We start from the raw sequence: 20,646 nt of genomic DNA, 5'->3' as shown, positions 1-20,646 counted from the left end.
AAGCTCTTCAAAAAAATTGGGAAGACTTCTTTTTCCTTTTCTTCTTCTCTGTTGCCTCTCAAGGCAGACAAACTAAGTTGAAATACTCCGTGTTTTTGCATATAGAGTAATTGTCATTTTATCCACAGGAAGAAGATGGAAATACTTGGAAAACACACAAATCTTCTTGGCTTCAAGACTGTGTTTTATCCTTATCTCCAACGAATGATCTTATGGTTATAGCTCGGGAGCAAAAAGCTGTATTTCTAGTGCGTAAGTAAAATTGTGTTCAAATGCAAATTCTTTCCTCTCAACCTGAGCCTCATGATGAAGTCATTTCCTTCATTAAACACTTTATAAGGACTGGTATGTCTTTTTTTTTTTTTTTTGGAGAAGTTTTTGTTACAGGGCGTGTGTGCTCACCAGAGAGACAGAAGGAGACAGAGAGACAGAAAGCGAGAAATCACCCCCCAGGGAGAATGGCCACACCGCAATCCCTTCTTCTCTATTCTTCTCTCGGAATCTTGGGCACACAAGCCTGACGTGAGTTTAAGCCACTGGATCCAGGACTTGAACTGCGATCGACTACATGGGAGTTCAGCGACATAGCCATTACACTAACTGCTGGTCCCTCCAGTTCTTTATAAGACTGCATAGTTCATCAGATGGCCAAGAGAGGACTATGAGATGTGTGAGTGAGAGACCGTTTGTCTCATTACAGACAAACAGTTCTAGGTCCTTTGTGCACACTATCTTGTACCTGTTAAGTTAATTTGATGATTTTTTAAAATTGCAGTATTGTTTTGAAATATCAGATAAATCAGTGGTTCTCAGCTTTGGGCATTATGCTCCCCAGCGGATATTTTCCAATGCCTGGAGCTACATTTGGTTGTCACAGCTGATGACACTATGGGCATTTGGTGAATTGAGGCCAGGGATGCTGCTAAGCATGCTACAATGTATAGAAAAAATCTCCTTCAATGAAGAACTGTCCACCCTAAAATGTCATAATGCTGAGGTTGAGAGACCCTGAGCTAAACTATAAACTTTCCAATGTTTTAGTACTTTCAAGGCAGAGCTTGCTGTTATGTTTCTTAGCTCTTACATTTCTTGTTGTACTTAGGAACTTTTGAATTTAATAAATATGTGTCAATCATCTATTCAATGTTTATGTTTAAAGCTAATTCATGGCAAAGTAGCTAAGTTTATGGAGAAATAACACATTTTTACCTGTATTTATAATTTTAAGGATACTATTTGGTTTGTTAATGGTCACTAGAAGCCTTTTTTCTTATTAAATCTGATACATTGACTGTGCCTTAGCCATAAAGTAGTTACTTTGGAATTACATGGGATGAGGAGGTTGGATTACAGCTGTTCCCCTATGTAGCTATGGATCAGGATAGGTATGGAGTTTGTATTAAGAGCACACACAGTGTTGCATTTTGTGACAGATTAGGTCATTGGAAAAGTCATGTTGCATTTTTGCAAAGAAAAACAAAAAAATACTTCATGACTTTTCCAATGACCCAGTAGAATCATTCCTCAGAAGCATGACTAAATTTTTAGATCTAGAATTTCATGGCACATCAAACCCTAGTGATGTGATGATATGAGGTGTGTGTGTAGTATAGCAATATGGCAGTCTATAATGTGAAACGCCCACTTGCACACATCTGGTTTTACTGTGACAAACTAGGAAGATACATACTTTCACTCTCATAGTCACAAGAAAAGATGGAGAGGTAGAGCAGCCATAGCAAAGCACATGCAGTGAAGTGTGACGGATTTCGGGTTTCTACATCTTTATCCTGTCACCAGTACATTAAACTATAATGCTAATTCACATGAATTTTTATTCTGATTTCATGTAACGAGAAACATGCTTCTATGAGATGGCTAAGCAGGGTTAGGGTTATAACCAATGATTGTGGAATAGTTTCTCTGAATTTGCTTCTAAGTCAATGACATCTGTCTATTTCTCAGGGTTTAATCGTGGTTAGTCTTTATGGGGCAAAGTTCATATTTGCTTCTTGAATAGCTAATAGTCCATTTGTTGGGACGGTGGCAAACAATTTGAACAGAATTGAACATTTGATGTTGAGTTCTAGACCCATCTATGTAGACTGTGATATAGTGAAATTCTGTCTTCTCGTATCTTTCAAATTTGTACCCATCATGAATATTAGCTAGACTCTTAAACTGCCAAATCTTAATATTAATAGTGGGAAAACATTGCTAGAGATGGAATATATTAGCTTTGAATTGATTGCTCACTGCCATACAGTTTTATGTGCAAGAATAGATAACTGGTTATTCAAGGATCTTTGTAAATAGATGCTGTTAGTGGACTGTGCTACATGTGGAGCTAGAGTAATATAAGATGTAAAAATTACTAGCTAGAGAGCTTCTAGTCTAGTTTAGCAGAAATGCAATCACAGAATAAATAAGTAGCTGAGAGTAGTAAGACTTTCAATTGCAATAACTTTGAAATGTAAAAATCAGGGACCAGCAGCTAGCGTAATAGCTATGTCGCTGGACTCCCATGTAGTCGACCGCGGTTCGCATCCCAGACTCGGTGGCTTAAAAGTCACGCTGAGCATGTGTGTGTGTGTGCCCAAGATCTCAATTGGAGAATGGAGTAGAAGGGATAGCGGTGTGGCCATCCCCCCTGGGGGGTGATTTTTCGCTTTCTGTCTATCTCTATCTAACGACCGCACATGCTCTATAGCAAAAACTTCTCGAAAAAAAAAAAAAAGAAAGGTAAAAATCAGAGTAGATGGGATTGCCAAAGGAACTGTAACTTCAAATGGAAAGACAGAAAGTAGAAGAAAAAGTATTTTTAAAAGAGCACTTATATATCTCAATATTATGATGCTCATATGTTCAAGATACTACAGCTCAGAGATTAATCTTTTACAAGAAATAAAGTATTTATAAGATAGTCCTTTTTTGAGAAAAAGCTTTTCACTGACTGTGAGAATAGAATCAAAGGTTTAGTCTTGTGGCACAGTGGTTAAGGGAGCCTGATCCCACATGACTGACTGTATTTCAAATCCACACACTGAGCACATGGGCGTGCATGGCCAGTATCCCAGCTGGGTGGAGAAATGGAGAAAGAGTTGCTGCATGACCAACCCCTATTGGGGAGTGCTTTCTCTTTTCTCCTCTCTGTTTTTCTCTCTCTTCCTTTTCCTCCCTCCCTCCCTCACTTCCTCTCTCTCATGATTGCATGCACTCTCTGGCAATTAGAAGCAAAAAAGAATAGTCAAATCCCAAGTGAAGATAGGCGTTTTGTTAAAGAGTTGTTACAACTACTTGGAAAGATGAACAGGGTTATAGAAGAGAAAAAATCTTGAAGTGATTCCTATGTGAATTTTTTTTTTAATTCCATGTTAGCTTTTATTTGTTTGCATTTAAAATTTTTGCATTAATAGTCAAGACTGAGATTTATTTATAATGTATATTTTGTTTATTGTTTGTTTCTTTTCAAAACATGTCATCTTTGACATGTTTTGAAAAGAAATACTATAAACTCTTCAAAAAAATTGGGAAGACTTCTTTTTCCTTTTCTTCTTCTCTGTTGCCTCTCAAGGCAGACAAACTAAGTTGAAATACTCCGTGTTTTTGCATATAGAGTAATTGTCATTTTATCCACAGGAAGAAGACGGAAATACTTGGAAAACACACAAATCTTCTTGGCTTCAAGACTGTGTTTTATCCTTATCTCCAACGAATGATCTTATGGTTATAGCTCGGGAGCAAAAAGCTGTATTTCTAGTGCGTAAGTAAAATTATTTTAAGTGACTTTCATTTTAATGGATAAAATAGAACAGAAAATGGATAAGGTGGAAAGAAAAAAATGTATTTTCTGTTATACACATTATGTGGTAGCGTCTGTAGTTTGTTTTACATATTATCTAATCTTTTACTTCCTATCATTTTTATTTTTCTGTCTCTTCCTTTTTTTTCTTTCTATTCTATTTGCTTCCTCTGTTTTTCTTTCTTGGCTGCAGATACTTGAGCTGTCTCTCAGAGGCACTAGTGGGCACTGCCCAGAACTTGCAAGGGGCAGTCAGAGCTAAAAATGGCCGACGGCTCAACTCTAAGTGGAAAACGCAGTAGATTTGTGTCGTAGGCATAAGTTTTCAATGCATAATTTTTGTTGAAGATTAAATTAAGGTTTAAGATTATAGAAATAGAGTATGAAAAACCTCAGCGGTTAAATAAGACTATATATATAAAATGGTCATGGAATGGTCTTTTAAAGCGAATTTACCTTCTAGTAGAATAAATCTAATGGGAAAATGTTCTGTGTTATCTGAAGATGAAAATAGTCTTATAAATAAAATAGGTAGGATGATGCATAGAAATGAAAAACTTTGTGACAATATTATATGGGTTTAATTGGAGGAAGACACTAAAGACTTGAAGTGGTGGTGTTATAAAAATCTTTTAAAATTTTTTAAGCATTATCTTTTATTTACTTATAAAAAGATAAATCAGCTAATAAAGAAGTATTAAATTTTGTATTCAACATTCTACAAGGAAAATGTGAAATTTGAAATTACTGTTTTGGTGTACTACAAAGTTATTTTATATGATATCTTTTTTTTTTTGGAGAGGTTTTTCCTACAGGGCGCATGTGCTCGCCAGACAGACAGAGAGAGACATAGAGACTGAAAGTGAGAAATCACTCCCCAGGGGGGATGGCCACGCTACAATCCCTTCTCCTCCATTCTCCTCTCGGGATCTTGGGCACGCACGCACACGCGCCTGGTGTGTTTAAGCCATCGGGTCCGGGACTCGATGTGAGTCGACTATGTGAGAGTCCAGTGACATAGCCATTACGCTAACTGCTGGTCCCTTTTATATGATATCTTAATTTTTTTTTCCAGCAAAATGGAAATATGGTGATAAAGGAAAGGAAGAAATGCAATTTGCTGTTGGTTGGAGTGGCTGTTTAAATGTTGAAGAAGGGTAAGTGCCAGTTAATTTTTTATTTCTCTATGTGCTAAATGTATAAAATTGTTTGACTTATGAGTGAGTCTATTAAGACGTTTCATTATTTGGAATGTTTAGTAGATGTATGTGCATTCCAGCTTTAAAGGTTGTAGCGAATAAATCAGTCAACAAATTTCAATTTAACTTATCACATGATTATTATTCTTTTTAAAATTCTCTTTGAAGGAAATTTAAGGAAGGATTCAGAAAAAAATCCTGTAAAACCATTTTACACTTTATCTTTTCTTCCTCTGTTCTTCATTACTAATTTTATTCATTCAAAAAAGTCAGAGGCAAGCATTATCTTTTCTGCTTTCATGGAACTGGGCTTGTACTCAAAGGGGATGGTGCTACATTAATTCTTAAAACTCATGAGTACTTCAGAAATTCAAGTGGGTACATTCAGGTTTCCTGTGAACCTGGTGAAAATTTAAAACCATGATACCTAGTGTGTTTCTGTGATTGAGCTGCTAGCCTTGAACCTTGAGCCAAAAACTGCTTTTGATTAAATTTTTATGGCTGAAAACTATATGAGTTGTAATGAATGAGAAGATTCTTGAGCTTTTATTTTAAATTAAAGACAATCAGGTAGTGGGGCCGGCAGGTGAGGTGGTGGGGCCAGCAGGTAGTATAGTGGTTAAGGGCACTGGACTCACACATGGCCGACTACAGTTCGAGTTCTGGACCTGGTGGCTTATTTTCCCACTTTCCCTTTCTCTCTCTTTCTCTCTCTCTCTGTCCCTCGCTGGTCAAATTAATGTAAATAAATAAATAAGGTAAAATAAAATAATTCTTTTTTTTTAAAAAAAAAAAAAACAACCAGGTAAGAGTACCCACTAATGTCTGGCTCAATTGTAAGTGCTCAATGAAAATGTTTTCTGCTATTATCAAAATAAATTATAATATTTCTCCTTAAGTCACTTTAAGCATTATAAAGACATTTAAGGTCTGTTAGAAATGTAAAGCAGGTTGGCCGCATGGCCTAGTGGTTAAGGAAGCCAGGTCCCACATGGCTGACCATCGTTCTAGTTCAATACTAAAGGCTTGAGAATCATGCCAGGGGCATATACATGTGTGCCCAGGGTCACGATAGGATAAAGAAGTGAAGGAGAAGAGACTATGGCATGACCATAACCCATTGTGAATATGTGTGGGGGGGATGCTTTTCCTTTCCCATTGTCTTTTTCTGGCAAGAACACATGCTTTCTGACAATTTATTTTTAAAAAAGGAAGAAGACAGAAAGAAATGCAAAGTAAATATATTACTTTACAATCAGCAAGCAAAGGGGCCACCAGGTAACATGTGTTTAAGGTGCTGGACTCCTACACAGCCATCCTTGGTTTGAGTCTCAGACTTGGTGGCCCGAAAATCATGCTGGGCATGTGCGTGCATGCCCAAAATCTCAGGAGGAGAATGGAGGAGAAGGGATTGTGGCATGTCTATCCTCCCAGTGAGTGATTTCTCACTTTCCCTCTCTCTGTCTCTCTCTCTGGCAAACACATGCCCCCTAGAGCAAAAACTTTAAAAGAACGAAATGAAGGAAGGTAGGAAGAAAGGAAGAAATAAAGAAAAGGAAATGAAAACAAAAAGCAAAAAGATTATTTCTGTTTCGCGAATACCTCGTATGACATAACTGGGCAGGTTCCGAATGTGATGGTCACAGGTTTCAGACTGTGAAAAAAAGTTAGCAATAAGTATTTTAGTTTTGAGGCTTAGTTTATGACCTCTTGACAGATATTTCCAGTCTGCATGTGGTTTCTTTTTTTTTTAGGGAACGTGTAACCAGTGCTCTGTGTATCCCACTGGCAAGCCAAAAGAGGTAAGGAAAAATGATAGTTATGTGTCATCTTTGCTTTGATTTTTAAAGTATTAAAATTATAAATTTTGTTTGTAACAGGAGTTCTACTGGACGTCCTGACTGGACCTGCATTGTAGTGGGTTTTACTTCAGGTTATGTACGCTTTTACACTGAGGTAAGTTGAGTGTTTAACAGAAAACACTAAAATTTGAATGTAATACCTTGTTAAACATTTCCATTATGCTGGTTTGTGACTTCGTTTCCTGCTTCATGGAAATGTGTAGTTGATGCTTTATGGGGCTAGAGGCCAAGACAAGTGGTGGAAATTTCTGGTTGAAGATACAGAGCGGAGAAACTGTATTCTTCTGAAAAGGCATATTACTGCCCCTTGGTCTATGTGAGGATTTGATTCCAGAACCTCCGTAAATACCAAAATCTGTGGGTACTCAATTTTCTTATATATAAAGTCATAATATTTGCATATAACGTGTGTACATCCTCCCATATACTTTAAATCAACTGTAAATTACTCATAGTACCTAATATGATGTAAATGCTTTGTAAGTAGTTGTACTACGTTTTGGTAATGATGACAAGAAGAGAAGTCTGTACACATTCAATATAGATGAATCTATCATATGCCTAACTACATAGTACAAATCATTAACAACCTAAGGTTTTTAATCTATGGTTGGTTCAATCTGTGAGTGCAGAACCTGTGGATACGGAGTGTTGACTCTATCTGGCATCCATGGAAAACTGTTGGGAAATTGGTACTCTCTGGCCATACCTGTTCAAGTTTTTTCTTTGGTAAGAAAACAAGCAGGGCCCTTCTTTGTGCTTCCTCCTAGAGTGGTGTGCTCTTGCTAGCACAACTGTTGAATGAGGACCCAGTACTTCAGCTTAAATGCAGGACCTATGAAATCCCCCGACATCCTGGCGTGACTGAGCAGGTAGTGTAAAAGCTTACATTTGGGGCTGGCAGATGTTGTGCTGATTAAGGCGCTGGACTCTCACATGACTTAACTGCAGTTCAAGGCCCAGACCTGGTCACTTGATTTTTCTCTCTGTCACTTTGTCTGGTCAAATTAAAATAAATAATTCTTAAAAAAAAAAAAAAAGAAAGATTATATTCAAAATAAGAATGACATTATTCTTAAGGTGTTTCTCTCTTTATTGGGTAGAAATACAAAGCTATCTTTGTCTTGTGGTCAAAAGTTAGCTGTGCTGTCATTTTATAAAAATATAATTTATATGTAGCCAAGTAAAGAATACCAATCTTGGGCTGGCTCTGTAGCCTAATGGTTAAAGAAGCCAGGCCCCACATGGCGAACTTCACAGTGTGAATATCAGCCCTGGAGGATTGAAAAAACATGCCGGGCATATATGCATACAAGCTCCATATCCTGACAGGATAGAGAAATGGAGAAGGGATTGTAACATTACCACACCTCACTGGGATGTGCTTTCTCTCTGCCCCCAACCCTCCTCCACCGCCTGTAAGCATCACAGAATACCAGTCTTGCTTTTCTTTATTTAGTAAAATAGTTATGAGCCAAATCTATAGACTTAAGGCACAATGTGGTGTTGTATAACTTTTTAACTTTTTACTTTTAACTTAGACATAAAAATTACTTATAATAAAAGAAAACAGTTGTACTCTTATTGTTCACATTATTACTTTGAAGTTCATTATTGTTCAGAAAACAGGTTAAGTTTTGGTTTGTAGTGGGAAGTGTTTTCTATGCATTGAAGATTTTGACTGAGAAATAACACTGTTGAATGTCTAAGCCTCTCACTTCTTCCTAAGTACCATGTACAATTTTGGTTGTCTTATAGTCAAAAAATAATTACAGAGCCACTGAAGCCAGTATACTTTTCTTTAGTTTGCAGTGTACATTGTCAAAACTATGTAATGTACTTTCCTTTTTTTATACTACTCAGAAAGGATTTCAAGTAATCAAATGTATATTCTGTATGTGTTTGTGGATTTAAATTTCATTATGGGAGGATGGACCTATAAGAGAAACTAAGCAGTCTAGCCAGAGAGATTGGACTAATGTTTACTAATACCAACAAGTGAAGTAATTGGTAATATGAAGAGATACCTAATTAAAGGCTAATTTATATGGACAGAAAAAATTCTGCACAAATCTTTAGCTGAAAGGCATTCTAAAATTAAGTTTCCATTTAATTTTACTGTTCCTCTGTCTGCTGTTGTGTTATGTGTTAGATGATGGACAGTTTAGTCACAGTATTTTTTATTTTGCATTATTTGTGACATTCGGGCATAATAAAAAGATATGATTATTTTGGCACATCCATTGATGGAAACTTATTATTTTATTCTTAAATAGAATGAAGAGTTGAGTATCTTATATCCAGCTGCCATTGTGACTATTGATGGATTTAGCCTTTTTCAGTCTCTTCGAGCTTGTCGAAATCAGGTAGCAAAAGGTAAGTTTTTTTAACAAGAAATACATAACTTATGATATTTGTTTTATTTTTGTGATCTACTTACAGAATTAATTATGTCTTCTAAATAAAATGGCTTCCTGTACTAGGGTTAAGGAAAACCCCTTCTGTAGATAGGGGAGTACATTGTTGGATAAATAGCTTAGTAAGTTAAAGGCAAGGCCTGAACATCAATGCCCTGTACCTGTTGCCAATGGAGAGTTTGGCTAGCACAGAAACAGTGATTTTCTTCACTAATTTACCGATATGCTTGACTAGTTAGGAGAGAGACTTACAACTGTATTGATAATCAGCATTGGAGTAATTAGTGGCATCCAGCTGAACTATCAAATAGCTTACCAGATCAGCAGCTGTAGAGCCAATACACTAAAATCTTATGCATCTACATTGCTTCTAGTCTGCATTGAGCATAAAGATACCACTGAGTGCAAGAGGAATTTTCCTCACTATAGACAAGACCCAGCAGAGAATTATCATCAGCTGCTTATTGCTAATGTGGAATACTTCTGAAGAGGAAACACTAGAGGCTTAAACTTAGTGTACATATGGGCAAGTAACTGTTATTTCCAGACTTAAGGATGAAATTTGCTCAAATAATCAATTACTTTTTTTTTTGGAGAGGTTTTTGCTATAGGGCGCGTGCGCTCGCCAGACAGAGAGAGACAGAGAGACAGAAAGCGAGAAATCACCCCCCGGGGGGATGGCCATGCCGCAATCCCTTTTCCTCCATTCTCCTCTTGGGATCTTGGGCACACACGCACACATGCCCAGTGTGAGTTTTAAGCTGCCGGGTCCGGGACTCGAACCATGGTCGACTACGTGGGAGTCCAGCGACATAGCCATTACGCTAACTGCTGGTCCCAATAATCAATTACTTTTACTGCCCATAGTTCACACTGTTGCCATTATTATCTTAGAAAGAGGATATTGTATTTCATTAAACTCAAAATTCTATTTATTGTAAAATGCACTATTATTTTATACATACCACTTAGAAGAAAAAATGTTACCAATGAAACACATGCCATAGATTTTAAGATCTCAATTTTAGAGTGCTAAAAATATGGGAAATGAAAGTTTAAATCTATGAACATAGCAATAATAACACTGACTTTGCTTTTTCTTCTGGAATTGAGTAGAGAAGCATTAGTGGCCCTAAAACAAAACTTAACTCCTAAATAGTAGAGATAGCGCCCTGAAAACATAGATTAATTATGGTATGTTTGCTGTTTCATAATAACTATTTATAAATCCAGACTAAGCTATAAGATGCAAAATAAGCAATTTCTTCTAGGAGAAAAATACAGTAACCTATATTACATTAGGACATTTTTCTTTGTCTATTTTAGCAAGTTGTGATTGGTAAAATTTCAAGGTTGTGGTTATGTGGTTCTTTACTGTTACCTTATTTTTATTAAGTAGGAATTTTTTTGAATTTTAATATCTATTTTAAATTATTTAAATTTAACTTGTCATAAACTTTATTGAGAACATTTAAATAGTCACCCTGGGGCCAAGAGGTGTTGTAGTGGTTAAGGCGCTGGCCTCCCACATGGCCAAACACATGTCAAGTTCCGGAGCTCGTGGCTTGTTTTCTCATTTCCCCTTTCTTTGTGTCTCTCTGGTGAATGCATGTGACATATAGAAACTTAAAAACAGTAATAATAAATAAAGGTCAATAAATACTTATTTTTTAAAATGAAAAAATAATAATAAAATAAAATAGTTACCATTTATATATATGTCCAAAGAGACTGGCCTTTCTCTGTTGGTAAGAATTCTCCTAATAAAATAAACTAGAAAAAGACAATTTGTTAAAATTGGTATTGTCAGCCATTTAATTTTTCACCATGTTTGAATTCCTGTTTATTTGCTGTATATAAGACCATGAAGCCATTCTGACTCATAGAACATAAGGACTTAAGCCACTTAATGCCCTCTTATTGTAAGTTGCTCTAATAAGAATTCTGATTACTTAGGCATAAATTATTGTGACATTTATTTCATCATACAGAAAAATAGTCTTTTATTGGCCTTTACCATTAAATTTGTAATGTTTAGAGGATTATATTTTTCCTTTATTAAACTCCTTTTCTTCAGTCTCTAAACCACAATCTGTAGGCCTCATAGCTTAGTGGTTAAGGGAATGGAGTCCACTTGACTGGCTGTGGTTCTGATCCCAATCTTGGCAGCTTAAAAAACACCTGAGTGCATACATTCCCCAAATCCTGGCAGGATGGAGAAAGGGAAAAGGGACTGAGGTATGACCATGTTCCATTGGGTAGATGTTCTCTCTCTCTCTCTCTCTGTCTCTCTAGTGAGTGTATTTTACCCTTTGGCAATTAAAAAAAAAAAAAGAAGAAGAAGAAACATCTAGAATTCTAATATGTAGCATGAAATCTGTAATAAATGGATCCTTGTACACAAACCCATGGCAAGAGGTATTAGTGTTGCTTCTCCTTTCATTACTCACTAGGTTGAGAAGCTATGGTTAAAAACCAATAATTCATTAGTTTTTTTGCAATGGTATTTCCTTTAACATTTAAACATTTTTTTAAGGTTTTTAACCATAGGGCATGTGAGCTCACTGGAGATACAGAGAGAGGAAAAGTGAGAAATCCCCCCCCCCCAGGGAGGATGGCCACACCATAATCCCTTCTTCTTCATTCTCCTTTTAAAATTTTGGGCATGCACACACATGGACCTGGCCTGATTTCCAAGCAGCGGGGTATGGGACTGGAACCATGGTCAGCCATGTGGGAATCCAGCACCTTAGCCATACTCCACCTGCTGGCTCCTCCTTTAACATATCTTCGTATCAAGTCTGGCCTCAGTTACTTAGATTTAGAGGCCTTGCTATTTGTATGCTCTAGCAGCTATACCAGGCTTCAGGTTTTCACTAAGTAAAACACTGGTTGCTATTATGAGGATTTTACCTATTATTCAAGAGGGAGAGATTGTCTACTTGGCATTAATTATAGTTGGAATTCATTTTTAATTTTGGTAGTAATGTAGGATTTTTAATCATCTTCTCTAATTACTGGAGTGTTTCAAAATATTTTGTGGCAGCCAACTTAGTGTTTTAAATGTTTGCATTTAATGTGCATTGTCTTGGTGTGAATAAATCTCACTTTATGCCTCTTTTTTTTATTACTTCTAATTATTATTAGTTGAAATTTCAGAATGATAAATTATACTGTTAATGATTTTTTTATAAAACTTCACTTTATCCGTTATAACTAAGATGGTCTAATTTTTGTCTTTGACAGCTGCAGCTTCAGGCAATGAGAACATACAGCCACCACCATTAGCTTATAAGAAATGGGGTCTACAAGATATTGACACTATTATTGATCATGCTAGTATTGGTAAGCATTACTAGTTCAAATTCTTTTGGAATTTACTTCTTATACATTTTCGTTGTAATATTTATTAGAAATGAACATTTACTCCTATGAAAAAAATGCACTGCCTTTAGTGAGATATTTACAAGTTAGTTCAGACTCAGATCATCATATGTCTTTAAGTTATATCTTTGGTGCAAGCAGGTGGCATGGAGGTCTCACATGGCCAGCTTCGTGGTTCAAGTTCCAGACCCGGTGGCTTGAGAATCACGCTACACATGTGTTTGTGCATGCACAATACTGAGAGGAGAGAGAAGAAGAAGGGATTGTGGTGTGGCCCCCAGAGGAGGAGGATATCTCATTTTCCTTCTCTCTTGTTCTCTCTCTTTCTCAGGAGTGCACGTGCTCTATAGGAAAACCTGAAAGAAGAAAGTTATGCCTTTAAGAAATAGTAGCAATTTTAATAAAAATTTAATTATGGCTTCAGAAGCAATATTGTTCAATTTTGAGTCACTCACTATTAGAGTTAGTTTTTCTGCAGGCAGATTTGGTCTATACAGTGGCCATATAATTCCATCTTTTAAAAATGTAACCTTTTTGAGGCTAGACAGTGACACAATAGTAAAAATATAACATTCTGTGAGGCAGTCATACATAGAGAGGTTCCTGGTTCAAGTCTGGAGCCACCCTGAGTACATTGGGTACTTACCAATGAGCTGGAGCTGGCTGAAGCTGGGGTGGATGGTGGCTTCAAGATTTTATTGTAGGAAATCATGTTCTCTTTTTATCTTGCTTGCAGAATAAATAAATAATAAATAAATAATTTGATTTTTTTTAATGTAACTTGTTTTTAGTAATTATTTTATTTTAATTTCAGTTATTATTATTATTATTATTTAACTTGACCGGAGAGACAGAAAGAAAGAGAAAGTGAAACAACAAGCCATCAGGTTTGGGACTTGAACTGTGATTGGCCATATGGAGCGCAGTGCCTTTACTACCACACCACCTGCTGGGCCCTTTAATGTAATTTTGTAACCAGTATTTCAGGGCTCTGTTAGATATCAGATATACAGAGACAAGAAGACATAGTCTCTGTTTTCCCTAAAGGTGAGTCTAGTTGGAAGTGGTATGTGAGAGTAGCTGCAGTACTACAACCTAACAGTTTTAGACAAACAGATCAGCTGTCATGGGAACAGAGGAAAAAAATCTCTAGCCTTGAGGGCATGAGGGACGGGAAGCTTGACTTTAAGCCGGAATTGAAAGCACTTGACCAAGAGAGCAAGCACAGAGGAGGCAGTCCAGTCAGCACATCCATAGGCATGGGAGTGAAAGTGCTGGACAAACAATACATGCCACGGATAGCAGGCAAGAGCAAGGACAGATACAGAGAGGAGTTGGGTTTCGAAGGACTTGGTGTGCTGTGCAGAGGAATATTTAAATATTTTTCTTTAGATCATTCTCCTAGCCATCGGAGAATTTTGAACAAGGAACTAGCATCACATTTACTGTTAGAAAAATCATTTTGGTATAGTTTAGAGATTGAAGTGAAAAAGTCAAGACCAAACTCATTCAGATTATTGCATCTGACTTAATAGAAATGGGAGTGGAGAAGAAAATACTCTTTAAAAATATGTAGGTATTTTTTTCCTATTTACCAATGTTAGTGTATATTTGTTTAAAAAATTCATATATTAAATAAATATATAAAGAGAAAAGGAAAATAAATCCCCTTAAACTTGAATATACAGGAACACCCCTGGCGTTTTGGTAAATATACCCACAGACTACAGACTTTCTGGTGTGTGGAAATGCATATATGTCTTAGTCCACTTTGTGTTATTGTAACAGAATACCACAGACCATGTAGCTTATAAAAAAGAGAAAATTATTTCTCACAGTTTTAGAGGGTGGGAAAGCCAAGAGCATGACCTTGCTGTGTCACTCTGTGGCTGAAGGCAGAAGAGCAAGCAAGTGTACAAGACAGAGGATGGGGCTGAACCTGTCTTTTTATTAGAAGCCCACTGCTGTGATAACTCAATCACCTCTGCATTATTAACATCAATTCATAGGAGCATAGCTCTCGCAACTTAATCACTTTTTTTTTTTTAAGAGAGAGATGTTTTTACTATGTGGTTTGTGCGTACATTTGCCAGAGAGATAGAAAATAAGAAATCACCCCCCACAGAGGACGGCCATTCCATAATCCCTTCTCCTCCATTCTCCTCTCAGAATCTTGGGCACACATACACATGCACCCGGTGCGAGTTTTAAGCCTTGGGTCCGGGACTCAAACCATGGTTGACTACATGGGAATCTAGTGATGTAACCATTATGCCAACTGCTGGTCCCCCTGATCACTTCCTAAGGTCTCACCTCTCAGCATTTTTGCACTGAGGATTAAATTTCCAACACATGAACTTTGGGGGACATATTCAAACTGTAACAATGTATACTACGCATATGGTCATGTAGAGATATATCTTCCAAAGTAAAATTAAATCATACCAAGTATATTATATTTTCTAATCATTATATCACAGAGAACCTTCATATCAGTTTTGCTATGTACACATTTTATTGGAGTCCTCATAGAAGACAGATGATGTACTTAAAGGGGGATAATTGGAAGGTTTGTTTAGCAGGAAATGACTTAAAAAGCTAAGATGTAGGAGAACCACAGTGATATTACAGCCAACGGGGCTTCTTAGCAGCCATGCTGTTAAATACTCCTAGACCTGAAGAGATGAGAACAGCAAGCAGTTCCAGAACTTGGAGATAATGAGTAGAGTCGGCACCTGGAGGGCAGGATGATTTTTGTTCAAAGGTCACAGCCAGCTTTTCAGGGAAGGAGCCAGGGTGGATATTCTGACTTTATTCTCCTTTCTCTCTTTGGTCTCCTGATGGGAATGCCCATTGTCTGGACTCAACTGGAGGTCAGTGTGATCTTTGCAAGCTGGCCTCCGGGGGAGAATGCAGAGAGAGAAAAGGAGTGAGTGTGAATCTGGATGGGGGGGCTAGCAGAAGTTGTCTGGCATACAGGTAATCTTATTTCTGTTCACCGCATAGTTCTTGTGTGGAATGAACACCTTAGTGGTAAATATCTCCGTGTATCCTTACTTTTTTTTGCTATCATACAAATGCTGCAAAATTCCAAAGTGTTGAGTTCAGTTCAGGGTGGCTTCCCTGCTCTGTTAATTAAACTTTGGAACATTGACACTGGCTAGGGAAAATGATTGGGTAGAAAATACTATTCTATTCATGTATCCCCAGCCTACAAAATGAAAAAAAAAAAAGATGCAATAAACTTTATTGTATGTATATCTTTATGTAAAGATTATTGACAAATAAATGTTACATCCCAGAGACTAACAATTGTGTAGAAATATAGGACAGACAGGATCCTTGCCATGATGAAGCTTAACATTCTGGCTATGGGGAAACAATAAATAAAACCGAATAAACTGAATAAATATGTTACTGCCATAGTGTTAGTAGGCATGGTGAAGAAAACAAGCAGAGGTTATGTTAGAGTAGAGGAAAAGGGTGCGGTAGATAGACTGCTGAGGAAAGGCGTCCCAGATCAGTGACATTCAGGATGAGATTTAAAGGATAAGGAGCCAACCCTGGGAAGAGGTATAGGAAGAGCATCCTAGGCAGAAGCAGCAGCAAAGATACAGACCTGGGAGTCCTGAAGACCTCAACGTGTTCAAGGAACAGAAAGGAGGTCCATGTGACTGACTGTAATGAATGAGGGGAAGGGGCCAACAGGTGGTGTGGTGGTTGCTAGATTTTCATATGGCCAACCATGGTTCAAGTCTTAGATCCAGCACGTTGAAAATAAACACTGGCATGTGTGTAAGTGCCCAAAATCCCTAGAAGGAAATGGAGAAGAAGGGGTTGCAGTGTGGTTATCCCCCTGGGTGATTTCACACTTTCCCTCTCTCTGTCTCTCTCTGTCTGGCGAGCGCACGTGCCCTATAGCAAAAATCTCTCCAAAAAAAAAAAGTGAGAAGAAAACAGGACAGTTTAGGTTGGTGGTGTAGACTAGACTCAGATCCCATTAGCGTAAGGAGGTGAGATGTTATTCTAAAAACAAAGGATATTATTGATGAATTCTAAGTTATAGAAGTATACATGTTAAAATATACTTCTAACTGGGGACCAGCAGTTAGCGATGGCTACGTCACTGGACTCCCATGTAGTCAGCCATGGTTTGAGTCCTGGACCCAGTGGCTTAAATTCACACCGGGTGCGTGTGCGTGTGTACCCAAGATCCCAAGAGGATCCCGAGAGAAGAATGGAGGAGAAGGGATTGCGTGGCCATCTCCCCTTGGGGGTGATTTCTCACTTTCTGTCTCTCGTCTCTGTCTTTCTGGTGAGCACACGTACCCTATAGCAAAGCCTCTCAAAAAAAAAAAAAAATCCCTCTGGCTGCTGTGGTTTTTTTTTTAAGAATAATTTGATTAAAAAATTATTATTATTATTATTAAATTTGTTATCTGGCATGTGCACTCACCAGAGAGGGAGAGGAAAAGTGAGAAAGCGAGCTGCCAGGGCTGGAACTCAAATTGCAGTCAGCCATGTGGGAGTCCAGCGCCTTAACCACCATATCACCCACTGGCCCCACTTTGGCCAAGGAGCGGGACAACTGGTTATATGATGGTTAAGACAACTGGATCCCCATGTGGCTGACTGCATGGTTCTCATCCCAGACACGACAGCTTGAAAAACACTCCAGGTTCATGTGCCCGCATGCCCAAAATCCTGAGAAAAGAATGGACAAAGGGATTACTGGGTGGCCGTCTGCAGTGGGAATGCTTTCTCCCTTTCTCTTTGTCTCTCTCTAGCCAACACGTGTGCCCTCATGCAAGTTTTTAAAAAAGAAGAAGAAATCAAGGAGACTATTTAGAAGTATATTGTAATAATTTAGGCAAGAGAGAATGATAGCTTTGTCTATTTTGGAGGCAGTGAAGATGCAAAGAAGTATACTGATTTGAAATAGATTTTGTACTTTTCAGGGGATAGATTAGAGAAATGAGAAAAAGGAAAAAATCAAGGATTTCTTCATTTTTAAGTTTGAGCAACTGAGTGGATGATCAGACTGTTGACTGAAATGAGAATAAGGAGGGGGAAGAGATTTACTGTGGGCAAATTAAGTTACGCTTTCTTACAGGTTAACTTTGGACATAATTAAATTCAGGTAGGGTATCAAATAGCCATATTGGGTGTGTGAATCTGAAGTTCAAGAAAGAAGTTGGGATTGTGAATATTAATTTGGGAAGGGGTGGTTACCTGTGGATTACTTCATAGAATTCAAAAAAGGGAGATGGCCCATTGGATTTAACAACATATACGTATTTATTGGCTCTTGATATGAGTAGTTAAAGTGTAATAATGATGACAAAAGTTAGATTGATGTGGGCTTAACAATAAATATTTTCACCCCTTTACTCTCAAAAATCAAACAAGAAAATTAAGAAATAAAGTAACATATTCCTTGTATGTCTCCAGTCCTAACCTCTTCCTTAAGCTTCATGCTCCTTTTTTTTTTTTGTAGCTCTCTACTGAACATTTCTACCTGAATATCCAAACTTAACATATCCAAAATTGAATTCCTGATTTCTTGTCACCATACTTGTTCCATTCCTTTCTTCCTTTTCATCTCTTTCCTGGCTGCTCTTTGCCCTGGCATAAATGGCTTGACCTCACCAGCCTATGACACTTCTTTGACCTTGTCTTTGCCAGTATCCCCCTTATTTGCTGTGTTCTAACACACTGATTTCCTTGTTTGTTAGACACACAAGCATCTCACTTGCATTATTTGTTTGTTTGTTTTGTTTGCAGTAGGGTGCATGTACCCACCAGAGAGAGACAGAAAGAAGAAAAGTGAGAAATCATCTCTTGAGGGGATGACCACTGGAATCCCTTCACCATTTTCATCTCAGAACTTTGGGTATATGCACATGCGTTCCTGGTGTGATTTTTAAGCTGCAGGGCTCAGGACTCGAACTGTGGTTGACCATGTGGGAAATCAAGCCCCCAACCACCATGCCACCCACCAGCCTCAGGCATTTATAATTATTACTCTGTTTCCTTTGTCTGGAAAACTTTACCCAGGTAGTCACATGACTTTCTCTCTTGCTTCACTCAGGTCTGTGTTCATAAATCACTTTGCCAAAAAGGCCTTCTTTAGTCACTATAAAAGACCTAGAAAATTATCCAATTTAATTTGACGTTATGGAAATTTATATTGAGAGGAACTTGAATGTATTTCAGAATGTGGCAAATTCTCAGATGTTTAGGGAAAACCTTTAATGACAAGGTAATAACTCTAGAAAAATATTCACAGCTGAGGAAATGTAATTATAGTATATATCTTATCTCAGCAGCGAATGATGTTTACATCATTCCTAATAATGAAAACAGTCCCAGACCCCACAGCTTGAAACTCACACTGGGTGCATATGCATATGTCCCTAAAATTCCAAGAAGAGAATGGAGGAAAGGGATTGCGGCATGGTCATCCCCCCGGGAGATGATTTCTCTTTTTCTGTTTCTCTGTCTCTGTCTCCAGCAAGCACATGTGCCCTATAGCAAAAATCTCTCTTAAAGAAAATTGAGATGTAGATATGTTGGTGAGATATGGGCGAGGAAGAAGTCTTGTAAATAAGCTATAATCACTTTAAATCAATGTAAAATAATGCTTAAACTTGTCATTGAAAGGACGACAGCCCTCCAGATTCAACTACCATTGTATAGCAATATAGAGAACAGAATAGCTTATTAAGTAATACCTCAGGATGCAAACTCCAACATCTAGACTTGGAAATTAGTGTCAAGCAGCCTAGGTACTTTTTTTTTTTCTCTTTTTTTTTTTTTTATTATTATTTTTTTTTTTCTCATCCCAACACACATATGAATTTTCCATCCAAAATACACTGTGCATTGGCTCAATCAAGCACATCAACATATATGTTCTCAGCAAATGATTTCCCAATTTTTGTGTCCTGCATACCTTGCCTTTTGTTTTGCCATCCTAGGTTCCCCATCCCCACCCTCTGCCATGTCCCATCTTCCTCCTCCATTGTCCCTGACATTCATGATTGCCCTCAATGCCTTCCGCCCCCCCATTCAATTGTTCTACCAATGAACTCAATTTGTCTAAATATATCCACTAGCTAGCACAGCTGACATATCCTTACACATGTATCCAAATCTGATCCTAGGCATAAACCCCAGGGAGTAGAATGCACATACTATAAAGTAGTCCCCAGTTGTGTCCATACACCTCTCTTCAGTCATCAAATGTGCATTTTTTTTCCTCCGCTTATTATTATTATTTTTTTTATATTAAATTATATTGCCTAACACTCATTCCCTGAGTATCATCACAACACACCAAGTGTAGTTTCCCATCTAGGATAAACTGCATAGTGTCTCAATCAAGCATGTCGTCACCAATACTGTTCCATTTCTACTTTCATACATATAAATATGTTTTTTATCCTATGTTTGACCCTCAGCCCTTTCCCCCTCTCCCAATTACTCTATCTCTTCTATGGACAGCTATCCTCCAGAGGGGTCATTGAAAATGCGATACCTGCGAGTAGAGGGAGAGGGGCCAGGAGTCCAAAGTTTTTAACAATAGGGAAAATAGATTCCATTCAAGGTTGGATCAAGTGTGGGTCTCGTGCAGTTCCGCAACTGTAGGTGAGTCTCCATGGAATACAGTCTCCGGAAGGCAGTTCTGGCAAGCAGAGTTGACCATCAGTTGATGCGGCACAGCAGCCATCTTGTGGTTAGCAGGAGTGGTGTTGTGGAGGTCTGCAGCGTGACTTATCCTCTGGTGTCTGGCTTCCCTAAGAATGGCAGGGTAGTCCCTGTTCTTGCCTGAGGTAATGCAGGGCTGGTATCCATCATCTTCTCACTGTAAGCAAAGGGGGAAGGGCCGCAAGTTTAGTTTTCACCAATAGGGATCGTAGATTCCATTTCATGGTAGATCAAGGGTGGGTCTCGTGCGGATCCGCCACTGTTGGGATGGT

General features: G+C 37.9%; 1 protein-coding gene and 1 non-coding gene across 2 annotated transcripts in view; both read left to right on the top strand.

Annotated features, from left to right (window-relative positions):
- RAB3GAP2 (RAB3 GTPase activating non-catalytic protein subunit 2) overlaps positions 1–20,646 on the top strand; it is a 102,193-nt gene that overhangs the window by 32,037 nt on the left and 49,510 nt on the right. The window contains 7 exon segments of the mRNA XM_006140235.3: positions 129–252; positions 4,878–4,959; positions 6,756–6,803; positions 6,882–6,957; positions 7,634–7,735; positions 9,140–9,239; positions 12,527–12,625. Of these exon segments, the coding sequence (XP_006140297.1) occupies positions 129–252; positions 4,878–4,959; positions 6,756–6,803; positions 6,882–6,957; positions 7,634–7,735; positions 9,140–9,239; positions 12,527–12,625 (631 nt within the window).
- On the top strand, positions 15,753–15,883 carry LOC114007404 (small nucleolar RNA SNORA36 family). Its single transcript, XR_003549037.1, has one exon. It is a non-coding gene; the product is annotated as a small nucleolar RNA SNORA36 family (small nucleolar RNA).

This window comes from Tupaia chinensis, unplaced genomic scaffold, assembly GCF_000334495.1.
Source record: "Tupaia chinensis unplaced genomic scaffold, TupChi_1.0 Scaffold000026_1, whole genome shotgun sequence".
Lineage (NCBI taxonomy): Eukaryota > Metazoa > Chordata > Mammalia > Scandentia > Tupaiidae > Tupaia > Tupaia belangeri.
The sequence above is the reverse complement of the archived record's forward strand: the minus strand, read 5'-3'. Positions and strand labels throughout refer to the sequence as shown.